The sequence below is a fragment of the Diorhabda sublineata genome, chromosome 10 (assembly GCF_026230105.1).
Source record: "Diorhabda sublineata isolate icDioSubl1.1 chromosome 10, icDioSubl1.1, whole genome shotgun sequence".
In the NCBI taxonomy this organism is placed as follows: Eukaryota; Metazoa; Arthropoda; class Insecta; order Coleoptera; family Chrysomelidae; genus Diorhabda; species Diorhabda sublineata.
Window position 1 is genome coordinate 2,494,458 of NC_079483.1, and position 22,827 is coordinate 2,517,284.

At 31.1% G+C, this 22,827-nt stretch overlaps 1 protein-coding gene across 2 annotated transcripts in view; it reads right to left on the bottom strand.

The window, feature by feature from the left end:
- The window catches only part of LOC130449583 (diacylglycerol kinase epsilon), a 108,440-nt gene that overhangs the window by 29,593 nt on the left and 56,020 nt on the right, over window positions 1-22,827 (bottom strand). Inside the window, exons 7-8 of one of the 2 annotated variants that reach the window (XR_008910467.1) lie at window positions 17,695-17,863; window positions 9,186-9,356 (exon numbers count right to left, since the gene is read on the bottom strand). Coding sequence is in view for 1 of the 2 variants with exons in the window: in XM_056787512.1 (XP_056643490.1) it covers window positions 9,191-9,356; window positions 17,695-17,863 (335 nt within the window). In the remaining variant the exon portion in view is untranslated. The remainder of the gene's footprint in view (window positions 1-9,185; window positions 9,357-17,694; window positions 17,864-22,827) is intronic. The other variant, XM_056787512.1, reaches the window with a different exon arrangement.

Consider the following 22,827-nt stretch of genomic DNA (forward strand, 5'->3'; position numbering starts at 1 on the left):
TTAATAATTTCATCGTTCTATTATTATAATCTCCTGATTTTATAATAACAGTTTTATTAGATTTATCTGCTTCCAAAATTTTGAGATCTCTGTTACGATTGATAAATTTTTTGATTTCAATTATATTTTGGGGTTTGATATTCGTCCAACTATCAGATCCTGAATTTAGATGCTTAGCTATTCAAAAAGTAAAAACTGAATTGAAAGAAAATATGATATATGATAAGTCATGAAGGATATAAATACGTTATCCAAATATTTCACTAAATTAAATTAAAAACACCAAAAAACAAAAGAAGTAATATTATATATCAAGTGCCTTGTACTAATTGTAATGCTGTTTACATTGAGCAGAGCTCTCAATACTTAGAAAATAGAGTAAAAGGCCAGAAATACGATAAAAAACGTGAAATTGCATTAACGAACCATGAAATATCAAAAAAACATAAATTCAATTATAAGGACTTCTTGGAAAAATTCTTGGAACGGAATCTAATACAGGAAAAAGAGAATTTTTAGAAATGACATCCTATGTCTCGAAAAAGTTTGGCTTATAGATTCATCCAACTATCAGATCCTGAATTTAGATGCTAAGTGTATTAAAGTAAGCAGCCAACAGTTTGAACAATTGAGATTATGAATAATTTTTATTTGATTCGAACTACTCACGCTTAATCATTATTCGAAATTAAATGAATATTTAATTAATTTGTAAATTACTTACTTCTTTCAACTAAAAATAATTAGGCAATTTAATACAAAATTAAAAAAAGAATTTGCTCGGGTGGAGAAAAAAAATAGGGGGATAAAAGTGACAACAAACCCTGAGAGCGCGCCACTGGTTACATTTTTTCAGTTTGTTTGTATCAAAATATCACTTTATTAAGGAGCATATTGGTCACCAAATTTGAAAAAAGACAAAAGTATATTATAACATAAAGTATAGAGGGGATGAAATGATGTATTAGAAATTGGTGTTGTTAAGATAGATGATACAAAAAGAAAAAATAATTATTTAATAAATAATTGCAAAGTTGAAATTACAATTGAAATATTTCCTAATTCATTGATATCTATTAAATTGAAATTTGAGGAAATTTCTAATGATCCAGGTTAGGTTATGTTAGGTTATCTAGGAGTATATAAGCAAAGATTCATTCTAAAAGAGGCTTATTATAACCCATAAAAGTAAACTTGAGATCTGAGCGAAATAGATAGTACACAAGGGAGCTCATGTTCCAAATTAACTCTAGCTGGCTATACCTGCCAATCAGAAATGAGAATGATTATTAAAACGCAACTTTATAGCATTTAGACAGAATATCTTTCATTCACACACGAATAATCGATTTTAATATAAAAACTTGGAAGGTTGAACCTAATGCTATTTATTAATTTGGTTGATATCGGATTCCAATTTACGAAACAACAGCCGCAAGTTGCCATGATTGCTATGAAGAATCGTTTAACGATTGACCACAAACCACAACTGCAAAATCGATTTTTATAACTAAAATTCTTGATAGTCCTCTACCATTCTGGTATTTCCAAAATCCAAATGTCCTGATATTGCTCAGAGAAGTCAATGCGGTGGTGCCAGGAGCAGGCTACGCGAAGTCACACAGGTTCCTGGAAAGACAAAATCCTGGCCTTCCCTGCTCCCAGTGTATGATTAGTGCTGGACACAACAAGTCAGCGCAAACTATATAAGCGGAAGAAGGCTCGCTATTCTATAGCATTCCCAAGACCTCCATTTATACAGGGTGTTACAAAAAAAGTGATTCTGTCTCTAGAATAGATAGAAAAATTGAATATATTTGGGTTCTGCTCAGTAAAACATTTTCGTAACTCCATCCGTATTCAATATAAAGGGCGTTGAAAAAAAAAAGTATACGCGTTTTTTACAATTTTGCCGCAATTACTGGCAATATTGTATTGAAATTTTATACGAATATATTTTGGAAGCTGATATATCCCATGAATTTGTTTTTATGTCTGACTCACATATAGGGCGCTAGTTACACGATTTTCAACAAGTAGTATTAAATAATTTAAGTAAAATTTATAGATCTATTTTGTAAATTCTAATAAAACTACAAACAATTTAATTGAATACTGTTATATATTTGAGATGTAGGGACCAAGGGAAAATTAATTTTTCTTATTAGAACAACGTTCTAAGTTGATTTTATCCTTATTTTGATATTCATGATGAAGGTGATCTATAGATCAATATAAATAAGCAAATTGTCAGTGTCAATATCATATTTTGATAACGACTTAAAGAAAAAAATAAAAAGAAGCTTTGCTTCAAGAAAATAAATGGGACTTTGTTTCATTTAAAATAAATAGAAAATTTAAATACAAAATAAAATTATACAGTCCACTTCATTCAATACAACATTTTGGTCATTCGAGCCGATGATTAACAAATTATAAATAAATAAAATTGTGTTGTGCACAAGAAGATCCTTTCAAACTACCGCATCAGGAAGAAGAAACCTGTAAGTCCTTTCCATTTTATTATTTATTCCTCCTCATAGTGTCGTCGATTTCTGATGGAAGAGTTTTTTATTATTGCTTTGCAGTAAATAATATATAGTTCAATACAATTGCAAGATAAAATATTTCAGGTTAACGTTAAACAAAACTATAGGTATTACCTTGTCGGTAAGGCACACTTATTTGACGTAAATTTAAATACAGGTAAAAATTGGTTTCAATATAGGAATATAGTATTGTTCTTTACTTTATTATAAAAAAAATTGCCTTATTTTCTTGCTCAAACATTATCATTCAATATTAAGGTATCGAGATGAATTCACAAGTAATTTGCAATTAATATAAATATCGATTAATACACAACAAATTATTTTGAATTATTCATGTTGTATCTTTAGAAAGGTATTTGCAATAGTTGCATCCTAGATCCTAGTAAGAAAGTAATATACTCCGTTTTTTTCATTAGCCAAGTAGACAAAACATTCGGAGGCGCCAGCGGAGCGGCTAAGTACAAAAAGGTCGCAGTTTTTTCTGTAAAGTTATTACTAGTAAACAAATCAAAACTCATTTCATAGGCGCGCGATAAAAATAAAATAAAATGGCCGAGTCGGAAAAAATGAAGAATTTATATAAGAAAAGGTCTATTATTAAGGCATCAGTTACAAGGTTTGAGAATTTTTTGAAGGAAATCGAACAAGATCCCTCAAAAAGAATTTACGTAGCCGATAGATTCGAAAGATTTAAAGTATCTTTAGACGATTTTGAAACAATTCAATCGGAAATTGAGGAAAATTTAGAAGATACGGAAAGAAATCAAATTGTTTTTGATAAGGATCGTAGAGAATTTGAAAACAAATTTTATGAGTTACTAAATGATGCTAAAACCTTGATGAACACGAACAATGGTGTATCAGATATTGAATCCTTGATAGTCGATAGTTCTAGGCCGCGATCAGGTATATCTCATAATCTAAGATTACCAAAAATTTCCTTACCATCTTTTTCGAGTGAAGAAAATTGTTGGTCATCATTTCACGACCGATTTAAATCACTAATTCATGATGATTCGAGTTTGTCTACAACAGAAAAATTCTTCTATTTGCAATCAGCAGTAAAAGGTGAAGCTGCAAAATTAATAGGTGACTTAGAAAGTAATGATTCAAATTATGAAATAGCATGGGATATGTTAAAAGACAGGTACGAGGATACAAAATCTTTGATTAAAATCCATTTAAAAAATATTTTTGATTTGCCTAAAATCAATAAAGAAAATTTTTTTGACTTAAGAAATTTCTTAGACATATTCAATTTAAATTATAGAGCATTAAGGCAACTAAAAGAACCCGTAGATGAATGGGACAGAATTTTATTATTTTTATTAGAAGAGAAACTTGACAAATATACACGTAAGGAATGGGAAACTGAAATACATAAAATAAAATCCCCGAAAATTGATTTATTTGTTGACTTTTTAAAGGAAAGATGCAGCATAAATAAAAATATAAATAATAATACCAATGTAAAACAGAATAAAGTGTTAAGTCACGCTTCTTTACAGACTAAAGGTCAATTTTGTATATATTGCAATAAATCTGATCATTTCATTTATAATTGTGAAAGTTTTTTGCAGTTAGATGCAGTCTCTAGGCTAAATTCAGTAAGGAAATTAAAGGGTTGCGTAAATTGTCTTCGCAAGGGCCACTTTGCTAATGTTTGTAGAGGATACAATTGTAGCATATGTAACATAACGTATTATTACATATAAGTGAAGCTAGTAATGCAACTAGATTTTTTAATACTAAAGGAAATTTGTCTAATACAACAAATAACGAAAATGAACTTGAAATTAAATCTACAATCGTCAAAAGTGGTGAAACTGCATCCGAAATTAATAGTTTGAGTTATACAAGTATTTTTAATAACTTATTTTATCCACTGCATTGATAGATATCTTCGATGTTAATAATAAACCAGTGCGGTGCAGAGCTCTTTTGGATTCCGGAAGCCAAAGTTCATTTTGTACGACCGAATTAGCACATGCATTGAATTTACCATATAAATCTGTTTCAATTCCAGTAGTAGGTATAAATGCAACAAATTCTACGAATGTTTCTAAAATTTTTCAGGCAAAAATAAAATCAATTTATACTGAATTTGAAGCAAATTTGCCATTTTTAGTCATAGATCAAATTACAGGCAAGGTACCACAGTTTAATATAGATCTTTCAAACATTAAAATTCCTAAAAATTTATTGCTGGCTGACATTACTTTTGATACATCAGCTAAGATTGACATTTTGCTTGGTTGTAATATATTTTACGAACTTTTATTAAGCAATCAAATCAAGTTAGGAAAGAGGCTACCTATTCTACAGGAATCGCATTTGGGGTGGATCATTTCAGGAAATTTTACAGCCCCTTCAATGGCTACATTTTGTAATCTTTCTAAAATAGACGTTCAGGAACAATTAGAGTCCTTTTGGAAAATTGAGGAAGTTTCTAATACGAATCAATCCGTTTACCTAGTAGAAGAAAATAATTGTGAGGAGCATTTCGTAAAAAACTTTTATAGAGAAGGTGTTGGCCGATTTGTTGTTAAATTACCTTTCAAAAAAAAACCTATTTTTGGCCAAACTAGGGATATAGCTCTAAAGCGACTGAAGTCTGTAGAAAAAAGGGTGCTGAATAATAGTTACTTGAATACGGAATATTCTAAATTCATGGAAGATTATTTCAAGTTGGGGCATATGTCCTTGGTAAACGAATCTTTGGGGTCAGAAGTTAAATTCATTTTACCTCACCACTGTGTACTAAAATCTAGTTCTTTGACTACTAAAGTACGGGTAGTTTTTGATGGTTCCTGTAAATCAACTAATAATATCAGTCTGAACGACGTTTTGATGGTGGGTCCAATCATACAACCTGATATATTTAATACATTGTTAAGATTTAGAAAGCACCAAATTGCCTTTACGGCAGATATAGAGAAGATGTACCGACAAATAAAGTTACATCCCTCGGATCGACAATTTCAACATATATTATGGCGAGAAGATAAGTCCAAATCGGTTCAAGAATATGAACTTAATACTGTAACTTACGGCTTAGGTTCCTAGTTCATTTTTAGCCACCAGATGCTTGAAGCAACTGGCTATAGAAAATTCAAAAGATTTTCCCGAGGCAAGTCACGTTATAGAAAACAATTTCTACATGGATGATTTAATCTCAGGAACCGACAGTGTAGAAGACGCCATTTATTTAATCAAACACTTGATAAATATTCTAGATTCTGCTAAATTTCCACTTCGAAAATGGACGTCAAATAGAACAGAAATATTTGAAAATTTAAATCTGGATCTCTCTTCCTCTGAATTTATGATTAAGGATGGATCCAGTACAAAAACGTTAGGAGTCTTTTGGTTCTCCTTAGAGGACGTTTTTAGTTATTCCGCTAACAAATTAAGTATAAAAACTTATACCAAAAGATCGATTCTATCTATAATATCACAAGTTTTTGATCCGTTGGGATTAATCGCCCCGGTGACAATAACGGCAAAAATTTTACTGCAAAAATTGTGGTCACTCAAGGTAGATTGGGACGATGTTTTACTGGATTACTATGTTAAATCGTTTTTAAATTTTTATGACAACATATGTGAAATTAATAAATTAAAAATATCACGTTGTCTGATAATCAATAATGCCATTGAATTAGAACTTCACTGTTTCACTGATGCCTCCACAAGCGCTTATGGAGCAGTAATTTATATTTTATCCCGAAATAATATGGGCTATAAGGTAAGTTTAGCTTGTGCAAAATCCAAGGTAGTACCTTTGAAAACAATTACCCTTCCCCGTCTGGAGCTTATGGCAGCACTTTTAGGTGCACAATTAGCTTCAAGGCTACTGGAATCATTGAATTTATCCTTTGATAAAATAATGTTTTGGTGTGACTCCACAATTACATTGGCGTGGATAAAAAGGGAACCTAGTACTCTTAAGACTTTTGTAGCTAACAGAATATCTCAAATTCAAAGCTTAACGATGGACAATGAATGGAGATATGTGCCTTCTTCGGAAAATCCAGCCGATTTCGTATCAAGGGGAGTACAACCTTCAGAAATTAGCTCATATAAAATGTGGTGGAATGGGCCCTCCTTTTTGCCGCATTCTAGCCAATGGCGTTTAGCTCCAAATAATGGTATTACAAATTTACCAGAAACAAAACTTTCTATAAATTTAACCTTGGGAGCACAGATATGCAATGATTTTGACTTAATATCTAAATACTCTAATTACAAAACTTTATTGCATGTGACTGCGTATTTATTTAGGTTTGCATCGAATTGCAAAAGGTCAGTAAAACTCAGAAATTTAGGTGAACTAACTTTGGAAGAAATTAATATCGCTAAATGTACTTTGATAAAATCAGTACAGTACAAGAATTTTAAACCAGAAATAGACAAACTCAAATCAGGAAAACAGATTTCACGTAAAAGCAAATTGCTTCCTCTTTCACCACTCTTAGATTCCGAAAATATATTGAGAGTTGGTGGCAGGCTGAACAAATCTGATCTATTTTATAACCAAAGGCATCAAATTATCTTACCTTGTAAGGATTATTTCACAGAATTAATTGTTAATCATGAGCACAAAAGGCTTTTTCACGCTGGTACTCAAACAGTACTAGCTACCATTCGAAATGAGTTTTGGCCTCTTTCTGGTCGCCAAGCTATCCGCAGAGTTTTACGAAAATGTGTAAAATGTTTTCGAGTACAGCCTACTGGACTAATTCAAAAAATGGGTGAACTACCTTCATCAAGGGTTAACCCATCAAAGCCATTTCATACGGTAGGTATTGACTATGCTGGCCCATATTTAATAAAGGACAGCAAGCTGCGTAACAAGAAATACATTAAGTCTTATATATGTTTGTTTATATGTTTTTCTTCCAAGGCCACTCACTTAGAACTAGTTAGTGATCTTACCGCTGATGGCTTCCTTAATGCATTCAAAAGATTTATTTCTCGTCGTGGTTTATGTAGGCACATTTATTCAGATAATGCAAGTACCTTTGTAAAGGCAAATAAGGATTTATTAAAGTATTTTGAATTAAGCCAATCTCTAGTTGTTCAAGAGTTTATAACCGATAACTTGATTACTTGGCATTTTAATCCTCCTTACTCTCCTCATATGGGAGGATTGTGGGAACGTGCAATTCGCTCTACTAAACACCTTACTTACCTTACTTATGAAGAATTTTATACTCTTCTATCTCAAATTGAGGGCATCCTAAATTCTCGCCCTCTCCTTCCTCTTACCGAAGATCCTGATGATCTACAGCCTTTGACTCCAGCACATTTCTTAATCGGTACTGCTATTCAAACAATTACAGAGCCAGCTGTTCCTGCTGACCATAAAATTCAGTTATCTCGATACAAGCACTTTTGGACTAGGTGGTCCAAGGACTACTTGAACTTACTCCAGCAGCGACCCAAATGGCGAGTTACTCAAATTGACTCTATCCAAGTGGGATCTATGGTGCTCTTAAAGGAAGATGATACCCCTCCAATGAGTTGGAAATTGGGATGCATAGTAAAGACTCATCCAGGCAGTGATGGACTTGTTAGAGTAGTGACAGTAAAGACTTACAGTGGTATCACTAAACGTGCTATAAATAAAATATGTGTTTTACCTATAGACGATTAAGGGTTATTTGGTTGTACTTATTTTTTACTTGTATATAATTTTATGCTATGTTTATTGCTTTAATGTATATTTTTTTTCTTTTTGAAAGCTGGTACTTTCAAGGCCGGCGCTATGTTTGATTTTGTTTTAATTTTTTATTTAGAAATTCATTCTACTCTACGCCTCTGGCAGTCTCTCTTTCTTCGTTACTTGTCGTTTTTATGTAGCGAGACGAGAACGTAGTATATGTATTACATAGAATGAAGTAAGAACGTTTGGTTCTAATAAAAAGAAGCTTTGCTTCCAGAAAATAAATGGGACTTTGTTTCATTTAAAATAAATAGAAAATTTAAATACAAAATAAAATTATACAGTCCACTTCATTCAATACAACATCTACATCTAGTTGGATGTTCATTAAAAATACTTCTAATTTTTTTTAAATAACTTCTATTCTTAATAAAGTATTATATTTTCATAATAATTGGATAATGTCAATTTAATGTAATTTTAGTAGCCCATATATTTTAGTAGATATGGCATTATAAATTACTATTTCTTCTCATTTGTTGCTGTTGATAACAATAGGCTCAAAAAACAACGTACGAATTTATATGCGGCTTTATTTGAAACGTCATTGGCGGTGAAGATTTTTTATGTATGTATATAGCAGCAGACTCGGAATTTTTTTAGAAAGAATCAGAAAAAATTTGGAATTAAGCCTAATTTAAGGTGGCTTATTCATATATTTTATTCTCATTCGGTACATTCTTTATAAGAACATATTCATGTTATCAAGCAGTTCTGGTCACTTGTGCTCCATGACTGGAATGAAGAAAATTACAAGGAAATCAATTTACCATTCAATTTACTCGTTAATGATTGAAATCTTTGTATTTGGAAAATATTCTTAACTTTTCCGTTCATATTGTCACAACCAATCGTTATTTTTTAGAGTATAATACTGTTAGATACATATATAAAATGTTTCATACTTTACCCCACAAATTCACTCCTGCTCCCCATGAAGAGATATTCAATACAACCACAGATTCCAATTCTGGTAATTCTACTAGCCGACCATCAAGATACAAATCTAGCCGTCGTTCCAAATGTTTACATTCTGATGTTACAGCTTGCTGGGTGCCAAATGTAACATACAGCATCTAGAAAATTCATACTGTTTCATTTTATTTTTTGTAATATTTTTTATCAACACATTTTTTGATAAAACTCACAGCGGTTTTTAACAATAACATTTACACAGAACAGTTTTTGAAACTGTGATACAAATATTTTTATATTTAAAGGAAAATTGAATTCTAGGTACTGAAAATTATTGGTGGAATGATTCCGCAAATAAAGAATGGAAACGTTTTTGTGAATTTCTTTTTCAAATAATAATGAAATTTCCTATTTTCTAACATAATTATTTATTTTGGAAGTAGACTTGTTGAAATAAGTACCGAAAAATGTTAATAAACCAGAAACCAGAAAACAGAAAGCAGTTTCAAGAATGAGTAGAGTAAAAGAACTTCAAACATATTTTAACATCATTATTATGAGGAGAAAATTGAAAGTAGAAAAAATATTCCCGCAATAATGTAAAGTGATACTCAATAAAACATAAAATCTTCATATTCCCTGCATGTGGACGGTATTTATTTTAGCGCAGTATTGATTGATAATACACACAGGAGGTGCACCGATGTAGTTTTTTGGGGGTGGGACATTATAGCTATAGTTCAAATTCCTTACTACACATTAAATAAATTACTGTTATCACTAGCCTTTGGATATTTTGTTCAAACTTATTTTTGCTAAAACTGTATTTACAACCTTTTTAGTTATCAAGTTCATAACGTTACTATCTAAATACTTGTAACTTTTTTAAATAAATAATTTTTTGACACTATTTCTGAAATTAACAGATGGCAACTATCAGAATTTCAAAGATTCTTTAAAATATTTGTTTTGAGACTGAGGTATTTTAAAGCTGTGGGGAGTCGTCTGGTTTGGAAATATTTCTAATCGTACTAAAACTGTGCAGAAAGAGGATCATCACAGAGTAGCCAACTTTTTCATAGAGAATCTGAGTACTTTGTAACCAAAAACTGATTATCAAGACAGACTCCGAATTCAACAACTGATCCAGCAAGTTTTATAATAGCATGAAGGGCTCTGTGGAAGTGAACCAATTCTTACCTAGCTACCTCAAGATAAAATACCTAAAAAGTTGGGTTTCGAGAAAAAATTTACCTCAAAACTAAGAACTGTAGAAGAAAATGGCTCCAAAACAGCACACAGAACTGGAAAAGGATTGTAGGGCCCAGAACGAAGCCCTTGGAGGGCTTGAGCAATACACCAAGTATTTCAATGTAGAGATGGAATTACTGTAAATAGATTATCATCTTGTTCAATAGCCAAGCAACTATTAGAGATCTAGGATCCAATATCATAAGATCCAAGATAGTTTCGGAATGACTGGACTAGTTGGATGATTTATTTAAAAAGAATAAAATAAAATAAAATTGAACAGTTGATGTTTCATTATTATTCAGAATTTTGAGAGATGTATCCACATGAGGAGTATTTTTGGTCCATAAAGAATCAGGGAAAAAGTATTTGAGAAATATCAGTATCACAAACTATCAAAAATATGACACGTGTCTATTAGATTATAATTGAGAAATATTGAGTAATATTTAATTACCTGCAGCCTTTGTTTAGAGGCAAATTTCTGCAACACCGTTCATTTCAGCTCCATAAAAGGTTAAAGGTTTGTCTATGTCAGAATATTACTTTATGGGAGCATATTGGTCACCAAATTTCAAAAAAAAAATTGAAGGCGTTCTTGATTTATGACAAATTTTTAATTTTGATTTAAAATTTTTATGTGGTAGAGCGTTGTCGGTCGAATATAGAGACACCCTGTATTTACAGTTTGATAGGATAATACCAAAACAGCACAATGAAGTAGTAATTCTTAAAGTCTTGTCCATAAAGACCATTTGTTTCAAATTTGAAATTTTCTACGGTGCTAAATGTAATCCTATGTTATGTACAAAGTTCAGGATACTCATTTATGAGTAGTAACACAAAGCAGATTCGATAATGGTAATAGGAAAAACAGACATAGGAGGCAGACAATCGGTTGTGACTTAATGAGGTATGGCATGCGTTGGGTGCGTGCATATGTGCGTGAATGTGTGTGTAATTTTTTTAGAGGTGGGAAAATACTTTTACGTACTTCAGGTACGACGAAGCATGTCGAAGCCTGGACATGTGAAGAATAGTTGCTCCGCATTTTCGTCGACTCTTACACAGGTTGGGTACTCCGGGGAATCTTCATGTTTCCACTTGTAAAGGTATTTACTGAAGCATCCATGTTCGGAGATCATTTAAGTCAGATAATAATTAACCTCTTAATGGGTCCGGCTGGCAACTCTTAGGGCCCTTAGCAGATAAACCGATGCTACTTTCCGTCGTGAAGCCTACGGACTACGGACTCTGTTTGCAGCTTGAAGTTAAGTCTGGGATCGATCATCACTCGGTTAGAATGTGATCTTATATTCCCCAATTTGCAGCATTTATTTCTATTATCATAGTACTTTTTTAGTTCGTCTTTTCCATCTGGCACCTGAGATCGCTTGCAGTGTTGATGACGAGGTCAATGGCGTTGAGAGTGGAGCGACATCTGCGGAAGCCGTATTGGTTTTCTCTTAGTAGTGGTTCTACAACGACTTCTATTCTTCTGTGTAGTATACGCTCAAGGATGGTTCGTCCAGTGGCCAATTGTGTTAGTCTTTCGAATTGCTCCCCTATTTCCATTTTTAGATAACTCCCAGAGTATAGGTAGATATCCGATACCTGCCAGGAGTTGTTTCCTCTGACAATGCTGTTGCTCACGTAGGTGACGTCCACCATTGAGCTCGCCTTTCCTCTGGTGCATGTAGCTTCTTCGCCGCTGTTCAGCAAGATGACATCCAATGTGGGCATCGCCTCCAGTAATTTTTGGCCCCTCACGTTGGTTTCCTTACTACTCCAAGCGATTGCCACATGAGACCGTTGCTTGGCGTCTTCAATCAGTCTATCCAGGAGACTGGTGTATTCCTCAAGTGAGAGACTGGATGGAGCATAGAAATGGATTCCTCCTAGCTTTGCTACTATGAAGCCTGCATCACTATCGACTGTGCACTGGAATGGGAAGTTTCCGCATGACCAGATCACAGACTTAGCGGTGGTATCAGCTACCCAGCACATATTGTCTATATGGCTCCTATATCAGTGAAAGATCAATCTTTAGCTTGTGCACCGTGCACCGCTTGGGGGCCGTTTTTTCTCCCTTTTATGCCTCACTTCTTCTGAGTCAGAGGTATTATATAGTTCCGCCTTTTTGATTGGTTGAGTTTAGATTTTCACGACCGTTTTCGACTTTTTGTGAGTTGTGTGAGTTTCGCTTTCTTTGTAGGCCCCTTCGTATCCGCTAACCTCCATTGGATGACGCCTCCTCATATTCAATCTTCGTATCATTTGCTGTTGTTTCATAATAAATTCTGATATGCGCCAGATGCAAGGTTTGCACCGATAATGTTGGCGTAGGCTCTACACTAGTATCTTCTATAGTTCTCAGCTTCATGGCGGCATTACTAATTGATATTAGCTTGGATTTAACCTCGCTGTGCACATTCATCTTGTGTTTAACAAACTCATGTAATTCCTTTATAAGCTTTCCGCATCGGTTCCAATATTCCGATCTCGTTATCTTCTTATGTTCATTAGGAACTTGTTTTGAATACGTATGTGTGTGCGTGTCCGAGTGTGCCTATGTGTGTATGTGGTGTGCATATGCTATACAGCTCTTTCAAGTCAATTTTGCTCCATCCTCCTTTTGTTTAAAGTTTTCCCACCAATTCAGCGGAGAACGTGCCTATTTTTATGTAGGCAATCTCTGTTGAGGCATCACTTGTACTCTGTTTCCCAGGTAGGGCGAAGTATGCTGAAGCGCGAGCATATAAAGAGATCATTTTGAGCATTTGCTTTGAAGTTTTTTATTTTTGGTTACAAATTTGTTATTGTTACATATTTAAGGAATAATAAAATTTTTTTACGAAAAAATTAATTGAATTTATTGAACTTTTTAGAAGCAAATAACTCGATAACCGATTGAGTTACACGAATCAAAGAAGAGTAACTTTTTTTTGTAGAATTAAACGCTTTTTAATATTTTTTTATTATTTTAGTTGTAAGTTTAGCCCAAAAAAGTTTTCTTTGATTTAATTAACACAAACAAGTGCAACTAGCGCCCTCTATTAGCAATGTTAAATTAGAGTGCAAATTATGATTCCTCATGCCAAAAAATGTAAAATTGCCAATTTTCAAAGATAAATTGTGAAAACACAAAAAATTATTGCGAAAATCAAAATTTAAACTTTGAACACCCCATATATCGGAAACTAGCAATATTTGCATAAGGCATGTTGAGCAGAATCATCATATTTTGAGGTCTAGAATCTACAGTTCAGAGATTGGAGATTCTTAATGAATCACAATATATATATATATATATATATATATATATATATATATATATATATATATATATATATATATATATATATATATATATATTGTTATGGTATGAATATATCCAAAATAAATTATTAAATAATAATAAGATATAAATAAAGCAATAAGTTCAGTTCTGTTATTCGGTTACTTAGAGCAGTTTATCACAAAAAAATAAATAACATTCTTTATATTAAGTTTTGGCCAACACTATATTCTAAATTATTATTTAATTTTGACAAATCCTGTATAATCAAAGAATTTAATCCATAAATTGACAGATAAAAACAGGAGCACCAACTTCAAAAATTTGTGTGACATACCAACATAAATTTTAAGGTTATAAATGATAAAATATAAAAATTTTGACAACTGCAATGATAAAATTAATAACATAGGAATGAAATAAATACAACAAAGAAATTATAGAATAATATTATTTGAATATCACAATAATTTAAAAATTTAGAAATGACAATTTAGTAACTAACTTTTAAAATAAATATCATTGGTTAAAAAAAAATCAAGAATCAAAAAAGAATCAACAACGAAAAAAAGAAAGATTTTTTTTTGCAGGAGAAAAAAGAGAAAAATAATTTTAATTGAAATTTAAAAAATTAAAATCTTGATAAAAAAGGCATAAAATATTCAAAGGATTGATAATTAATAATTGTATAAGTGTAGTAATAAGAAATTAGTGAAAACAATTAAATAAAGTGAAATAAGTGAGAATACTCACAAAGGGACAATTTCCAAGATAAAGAAGTTATGAAAAGGAAAAGAACAGGAGTGGAACTACAGCGGAGTATCTGTTTATTCTGCAAGGCCGTAACAATTTCCAATTTAAAAAAAAATTAAAAATACAACATAACAAACACTTAAGGTACTGTTCTATTAAGTTTAAGTATTTCTTTTAGTATATAATATTTGAGTTCACATTTCCATATAATTTAGTTTTATGAGTGTAATTACGAGCATGAATGAATGAATGAATGTTTGTAAAATAAAATAATTGTAATAGCTAGTTAAGAAATTGTATATTTTGAATATTTTATTCATTATAAAGAACAGACCCGGTCTTAAAACTATTATCATCTGACCTTATAACCATAACAATTTATCGCAATAAAATTTTTTAATTTGACCTCACAATATAATACCCTGAGAATAAAAAAAATAATAACATAATAAAATAAAGAAATTCAAATAATTATTAATGGCGCCCAAATTAAAATCTGATTTTATTTAAAAAAAATTTATAAAAATAAACATTACACATTATCATACCATAACAATATATATATATATATATATATATATATATATATATATATATATATATATATATATATATATATATATATACATATATATATTTGTTAATTTCTTATTTCTTAGACCTTTTGATACATTAATGCATATAAATCTTTCTGTTTTAAAATTAGTTTTTTTTTGATAATTTTTAAAAGAAAGATAAATTTTGATGTTTCGACTTTTCTTTAAGTTTTTATCAAAATATTTTCCAACAACTAAACTATAAATAAATATAACCCAAGTATCTAATTCACTTTAGAAATTGAAAACAACAACAAAATGAATTTCTTAGACATGACAGTTATTAAAATCAATAATAAAATAAAAACTAAATATTATACAAAAGAAACATGGTCTGGAAAATATCTTAATTATAACTCATGCCATCTCAAATCACAAAAAAACAGCGTCGTTATAGGATAACAGTGCATTAAAATTAACTTCTCCATAATATCACCGTGAAGTAATAAAAAAACTCAAAAATACTTTGAAGAATAATCAATACCCAGAAAATCAAATTAATAGAATCATCCGACAACATACATATAAATTACACAATAAGAACAATATAAATTAAGCTACACAAATAAATTCAAGTAAAGAAAAAGATACATATATAGCACTCCCCTATACATACCAACTATCAGAAAAATTGAAATACATTTTATCGAAACATAACATCAATATAAGTCATAGATCACACAACACATTATCACCGCTTTTCACTACACTAAAAAACAAAACTAAAGACACTAAGAAATCTGATATATACTAATATGTTTTATCTATTCTACAAATATAATTAAAATTAAATATTCTTTAGAAAATCCTCCCAAGGAAGGAGCGAAACGTTAAGCTATACATATAGATGTGACATTTCATCGAAGTTTTATTATTTTATCTACGGACCCAAGAAATTAGAAAGAGGAATATGAATATATATGATATAATGAATATATATATATATATATATATATATATATATATATATAATATATATATATATATATATATATATATATATATATATATATATATATATATATATATATTTCTGAGGAAACCTTTCATAGGATTTCCCATGTTACCATTTAAACTCCATGTTAACTTCGGGTCGCCTACCTGCGCGGCCAGACCCTTCTCGCTTCGGGAGGGAGGGCCGGTCGACCACCGACCTTCTCTTGTCAGTCTTTCTACTTGTATTTTATTGTTAATATATTAAATAACAATTTTTTTTGTACATTATTTTCTATATTTTTAATGCTATTTTATTATTTATTAAGCGCTATGAAAATAAATTTATTTTGGTTTTGGAATGAAAAAAATCGAACAACTTTTACAAATGACAGGTATTTACTAATAGCTTGAAACTGTTTTCTTTTTTGTAGTTTCAAAGTATGAACAAAAAAATTGTTATTTAATGTATCAACAATAAAATTCAGGAAAGACTGACCTGAAAAGGTCGGCGGTGCTAAAATGGTCTGGCGGCGCAGGTAGGCGACCCTAAGTTAACATGGAGTTTAAATGGTATCATGGTAACATGGGAAATCCTAATCCTATGGCTGGTTACCTCGGAAAAATATTGTATATATATATATATATATATATATATATATATATATATATATATATATTGTATATTGTATATAAGTTATCGTCTTCATAGACTGAGTTTACTTGGTTATCGAAACGCGCGTCAGACATTATAATTGTTAGTGTTGGTGTCGTGATAATGTAATGAGTAACTACGAGGAGGTATTGATATCTAGTTAGCCAAGACCATTCAATGCATAAACAAAATATTGCGTTACCATAACAACGAATAATAATTTATTAGAAGTGTCAGAGTAAAGTTTGACGTCAAAAAAGTAAACCAGAGTAACGCAACAAATTAAAAGAAAAACATTCATATAAACGCGTTCATCATATAGTTCACGTCAATTTGGACATGAGAAAAATTGCTGCAAAATGGATCCCCAAATGTTTGAATGTTGACCAAAAGCGTGCAAGGGTAGAAGCATCGCGTTATTCAAAATCAAACCAATTAAAAATTATAAAATCCCTATAGTAACCAAAATAAATATTTCATTGAATTTTGAATTCCATGAGTTTAAAAATTTTTACAAGCTTTAATAATATCAAAATTAGTTAGTCCACTTTGGTGTTTCGTTGCCACGTTCCCAATAAAAAACTACTCATAATATAGCTGGCAAAGACTTCTTTACAATTCATATATATATATATATATATATATATATATATATATATATATATATATATATATATGTGTGTGTGTGCATAAGTGTGCGTATGTGTGTGTGCATAAGTGTGCGTATGTGTGTGTGCATAAGTGTGCGTATGTGTGTGTGTGTGCATAAGTGTGCGAATGTGTGTGTGTGCATAAGTGTGCGTATGTGTGTGTGTGCATAATTGTGCGTTGTGTGTGTGCATAAGTGTGCGTATGTGTGTGTGCATAAGTGTGCGTATGTGTGTGTGCATAAGTGTGCGTATGTGTGTGTGCATAAGTGTGTGTGCGTACATAATCTTATTGCAAAATTAGTTATATTACCTATTATATCGGCTGAGCTGTTCTATGATGAATTCTATGAAAACCTTTCCTACCTTATTGATCAGTCTGCTTCCATAGATATAGAAACCACTCTCCCTTGTCCTATGAAAATTTAACGCCACTTGAGCGTCTACTCCAATGCTCAAATAATTGTACATAAAATATGTTTTATTTTGTAATTTTAATCCCAAATGTCTATTTGAGATAACCTCCAATTTCCACCTGGAAATAATAATAATAATAAGTTCATTTATAAATACTTATGCCATTCAGTAGCATCCATATATACATATACATATACATATATATATATATATATATATATATATATATATATATATATATATATATACATATATATATATATATATGTATATGTATGTATATATATGGATGCTTCTATATTGCCACTAACAAAAGAGGAAAAACTAGAAAAACGGCAGGTCTCTATGTTTCAAAATCAGTTTTCCAAATAATTTTCAAAAGATTGAAAACAAAATTGACACTTCAACTAATTTCAAGTTTTTAATCAAAATATGATATTGGCACTGACAATTTGCGTATTTATAATAATCAAAAGATCACCTACATCATAAACATCAAAATGAGAATAAAATCAAAATAGAAATTTATTCTATTAAGAAAAACACAGTGTCACAATTAGTAAAAGGCATTTGATATATATTACTTCTTTGGCTTTTTGTTGTTTTAATTTAGTCAAATATTTGGATAACATATTATGTCCTTTATGACTTAAACCAGGGCCATAGTGATTACTCCAGTAAGTTCCGACGGCCAAATCCATATTATCATTGTTGCCGGTGGTAATAAGTGAAATAGTCCACTGATGAAAAAAAAAAGTCTGAAAAAGTATGCAACGTTTAAAAAAAGCTGCAAATCGGACTAATGTCCGCAAGACGGCAACACTGCATATTTTCCTGTCATTATCTGTAATTTCTAGATTAGTCGTAGAGTACGAGCCATGAGGAGTAACGTGACACGACATTAGGTGGACACAAGCGGAAATAGATAGTACCTTCTATTGCTAACAGATGGTGCTAATAGCACGTATAGAATAATCTCGTTGGTTCGAGAAAGTTCAGGTGTCTTCCACTCACTTCTAGATGGCAGTAATTGGAATATATAAGAAGGCTAGTGGCGCAACCACAAGTGACACTTGTGAAATAAAATTGTGCGTACCTCCTTAAAACGTGTTTGTGAGTGTTTAAGTTTAAGACATCTTTGTAACAGTATTTTGATTTGAATTGTTGCTTTTGTGCTTGATTTAGTAGTATGGAAAAGAAGCGAAAAATTGATAGTGAATTCAGAAAATTCAAAGATCAATGGAACTTCAGTATATCGTAATGTCCAGTAACAAGGCGCTATGTTTGATTTGCAATGAAAGCATAACTGTTCTCAAAGAATATAACATTAAACGTCATTATGAATCAAACCTAACCCCGGAACTTCAAATGGAAATGATTAATCTACAGTGCACTAATATCATTAAGAACAAATATCAAAACTCATCTTTGTTGGAATTTTATAAGAGTCTTCCACTGACATAATTTGATAATTTGCATAAATTTGCTCGTGGGCTGTTTTCTGTTTTTGGTACTACTTATTTGTGTGAGAAGACAGACTCAAAATGAAGTACACAAAAAATGTTTACAGATATAAATTAACTAATGAGCATATTAAATCTCTTTTAATAATTGGTAGAAGTAAAATTAGTCCACAACTACAAACTATTGTCAGGGGAAAATCTTAATTACATAAATCTCATTAGTATTTCTTATGTCATTACGATTGTTGTAAGTTATGTTTTTATTTAAAATGTATAAAGTGTTAGTTGGATTCATTTCAATAATTTATTAGTTATTATATACTGAAGTTAAATTTTCTGCATATTATACATGTCTTTACTCATTACAATTCTGTGTTTCTTTATCTAACTTATCACAAAAGCAATAAGAATAAGCATACAACAATGTTATGAGTAGTTAGCCCATGACCATATCAATGTAGATATCATATTAATAATTATTCAACATAAAATTAGAATACTTCAGTAAACTAAATTTAATTTGCTATAAAAAATATGTTCTCTACAAGGAGTTTTCAAGTATGGATATGGCCCTCGGGCCGTAATTTGGACACCCCTGACTCAAACTAATATCATATTTATTAAAATTTTGATAATTGTTGGGAAAGTCTTTGTACATATGGTACAAGGACTTTCCCAACAATTATCACATCATTTTAATAAATATGATATTAGTATATGTAAGTCATGAAGGACATAATACAGTATCCAAATATTTCACTAAATTGAAATCTAAAACACCAAAAAGCAAAAGAAGTAATATTATATATCAAGTGCCTTGTACTAATTGTGACGCTATTTCTATTTCTATTTTGATTTTATTTTTATTTCGGTGTTCATGATGTGGGTGAACTATTGATTAATATAAATACGCAAATTGTCAGTTTCAATATCATATTTTAATATAGACTTAAAATTAGTCTGAACGTCAATTTGTCATCAATCTTTTAAAAATTATATTACTTTAAAACAGAACAGACCTAAAATCAAGAATATAACTTATCAAAAGGTCTAAGAAATGAGGTATTAAAGGAAATTAATTTGCATATATTTATATTTCAAATACAGTATTAGAAATATGTATAAATGTATAACAATAATAAAATTTAACTTATAATAATTAACTATACATGACCATAGTGGCAGTACAGACGATGAATACATAAGTATTCAAAAACTCGGAAAATATATTAAAGTTACTCCACTTTGTTGTGGCTTTAAACAATGGAAACACTTTACTTATGTACAATGTAAATGAGAGAACTTGAGGAGATAATTAACAACAGACTTCTATGGCATCTCGAATCAGAAAAATTAATATTACCCGAACAGTGGGGCATCCGTAAAAATCGGTCCACGTTAGATAATCTTATAGATCTAGAATTAGACATACGTGAGGTTTTTGCAATAAAACAACACTGCATCGGAATATTTTTTGATATTCGTAAAGCGTAGGATACAGTCTGAAAATACAAAATCGAATCTCAATACATTATTTCTCATAGGGATAAATTCGATTATTGCAAACTGTAAAACGCAAAGAAGATCGAACAAACAATAGCTACAATAGAACATTGATGAAAAACAAGTGGGTTGCGATTCAATACATCGAAAACAAAAGATTTTAAGAAGAACTCAGCTTCAGCCCAAAACTTTATATCTATATAGAGAAAAGTTAGAATATGTGAAAGAACTTCCTAGGAATGATACTCAATCAAAAATTAACATGGAAAACAATATTCTGACATTGCCTACCTGCAATTAACATACATAACAATAGGACACTAGCATCCAAAAACTGAAGTGCAGACTACTCAAGTTTACAACACATATACAAATCATTGATAAGATCTAATCTTGACTACGGAGCGATCGTCTACAACTCTGCTAGAAAAACTATACTACAGTTACTGCAAGTTATTCACAACACAGTACTCCGCTTCTGTTTGGGTGCCTATCGTCCCATCAAGACCCATCCAAGCTTATTTAGAAACTAGGGAGTTACCACTTTCTTACCGAAGACAATATCTGAGCATCTCATACGCGGTCTCTGTATTATCAAATACAAAAAATCCTGTAATCCGTAACGCCATATCTGAATGCTTTAAAAAGAAATTCTCAACCAACTCAACTACTCCTCCTCTTTATCACAGAGTCAACATATATCTATACAGTATGAATCTGTAATTTCCAAATATCTATGATATGTCATCAATAGATGATATCCCCCCATGGACAATACCTCTCCCTACTACAGACCTAGAGCTTGCCCTCCTCAATAAATCAGGAACACCAACAAACGTAATAAAACAAGAATTCCTAAAAACCTTAAGTAAATACGACAACTCTTATAAGGTATACACAGATGCTTCGAAAAATCAAGATGAAACTAGAGCCGCCTTCTACTCCGAAAACCTGTCTAAATCCTTTGTACTCCCTTCTATTACATCTATCCACTCTCCTGATCTGTTTGCCATTCTAGAAGCAATTAAGGAATTTCAGAAAATTGGATCCAAGAAAATCCTTAGAATAACAGATTTTCAAAGTTTACTAACGCTAATCTGCCAGCAATATCCGAATCATCCTCTTACCAATCATATTAAGAAGGAGCTACTCACTTGCAGTAGCAACAATATAAATGTTAATTTCATGTGTGTTTCATCCAGCATCGGAATCGAGGGAAATGAAAGAATAGATGAATTTAGCAAAAAATGTATACAACAATGAGCAATCAGAGAAGAGTAACTATATAGTACATACCGATTTCAAACCATTTTTTAAGAAGAAAATCCAACAAAAATGGCAAGAAAAAGTAAATCAGAACCAACAGGATCTCACGAAAGCGTTAAAAATTATCACGACTCCAACAACATAAGTAGAAGAGAACAAGTGACCCTCTTCCGTCTAAGAGTATCATACATGACTACCTATTAGCGGGAAATCACAAACCAACGTGCGAAATGTGCAATAGTGAATTAACACTGAAACACCTCTTAGTCGATTGTTTAAAATATGACAACGAACGAAAAGTGAATCAATTACCATATTCACTGGGGAAGTTATTTCAAGAAGACCCAAAGATTGTAAAATAAGTAGTAAAATATTACTAACTGTTATTATGAAATCAGAAGATTATAATTATAAACGAGATTAAACGAGAAGACATTTACAAAAAAATTAAACAAGATCCTACGAATTCTTATTAATAGCAAAATAATGATCTAATTCAATCTTTTGAAGAACAACTTTCGCCATCAGATGCAAAAAAATTGAGAATTTAGAATGCCTTACTCACTAAAATGAATGGTTTGCCAAAACTGCACAAACCTGACATATTCCTATTGTAATTGTGAAAAATATATTAATAAAAAATAGAACAAAATTAAAAAATATACAGAAATACCTCAAAATGTATTTATAACAGCTATGATATGTGATATGGGAGCTTCCATTTCAAGTGTTATAGCATTATTAGAAATGAAAGACCTTGAGGAAACTGCCCTAAGCAAACTTGATATACTCGTAAATATTCCATTCTTTTTTCGTTATGTAGATTATTGCATTACAACATAAGTAAAAA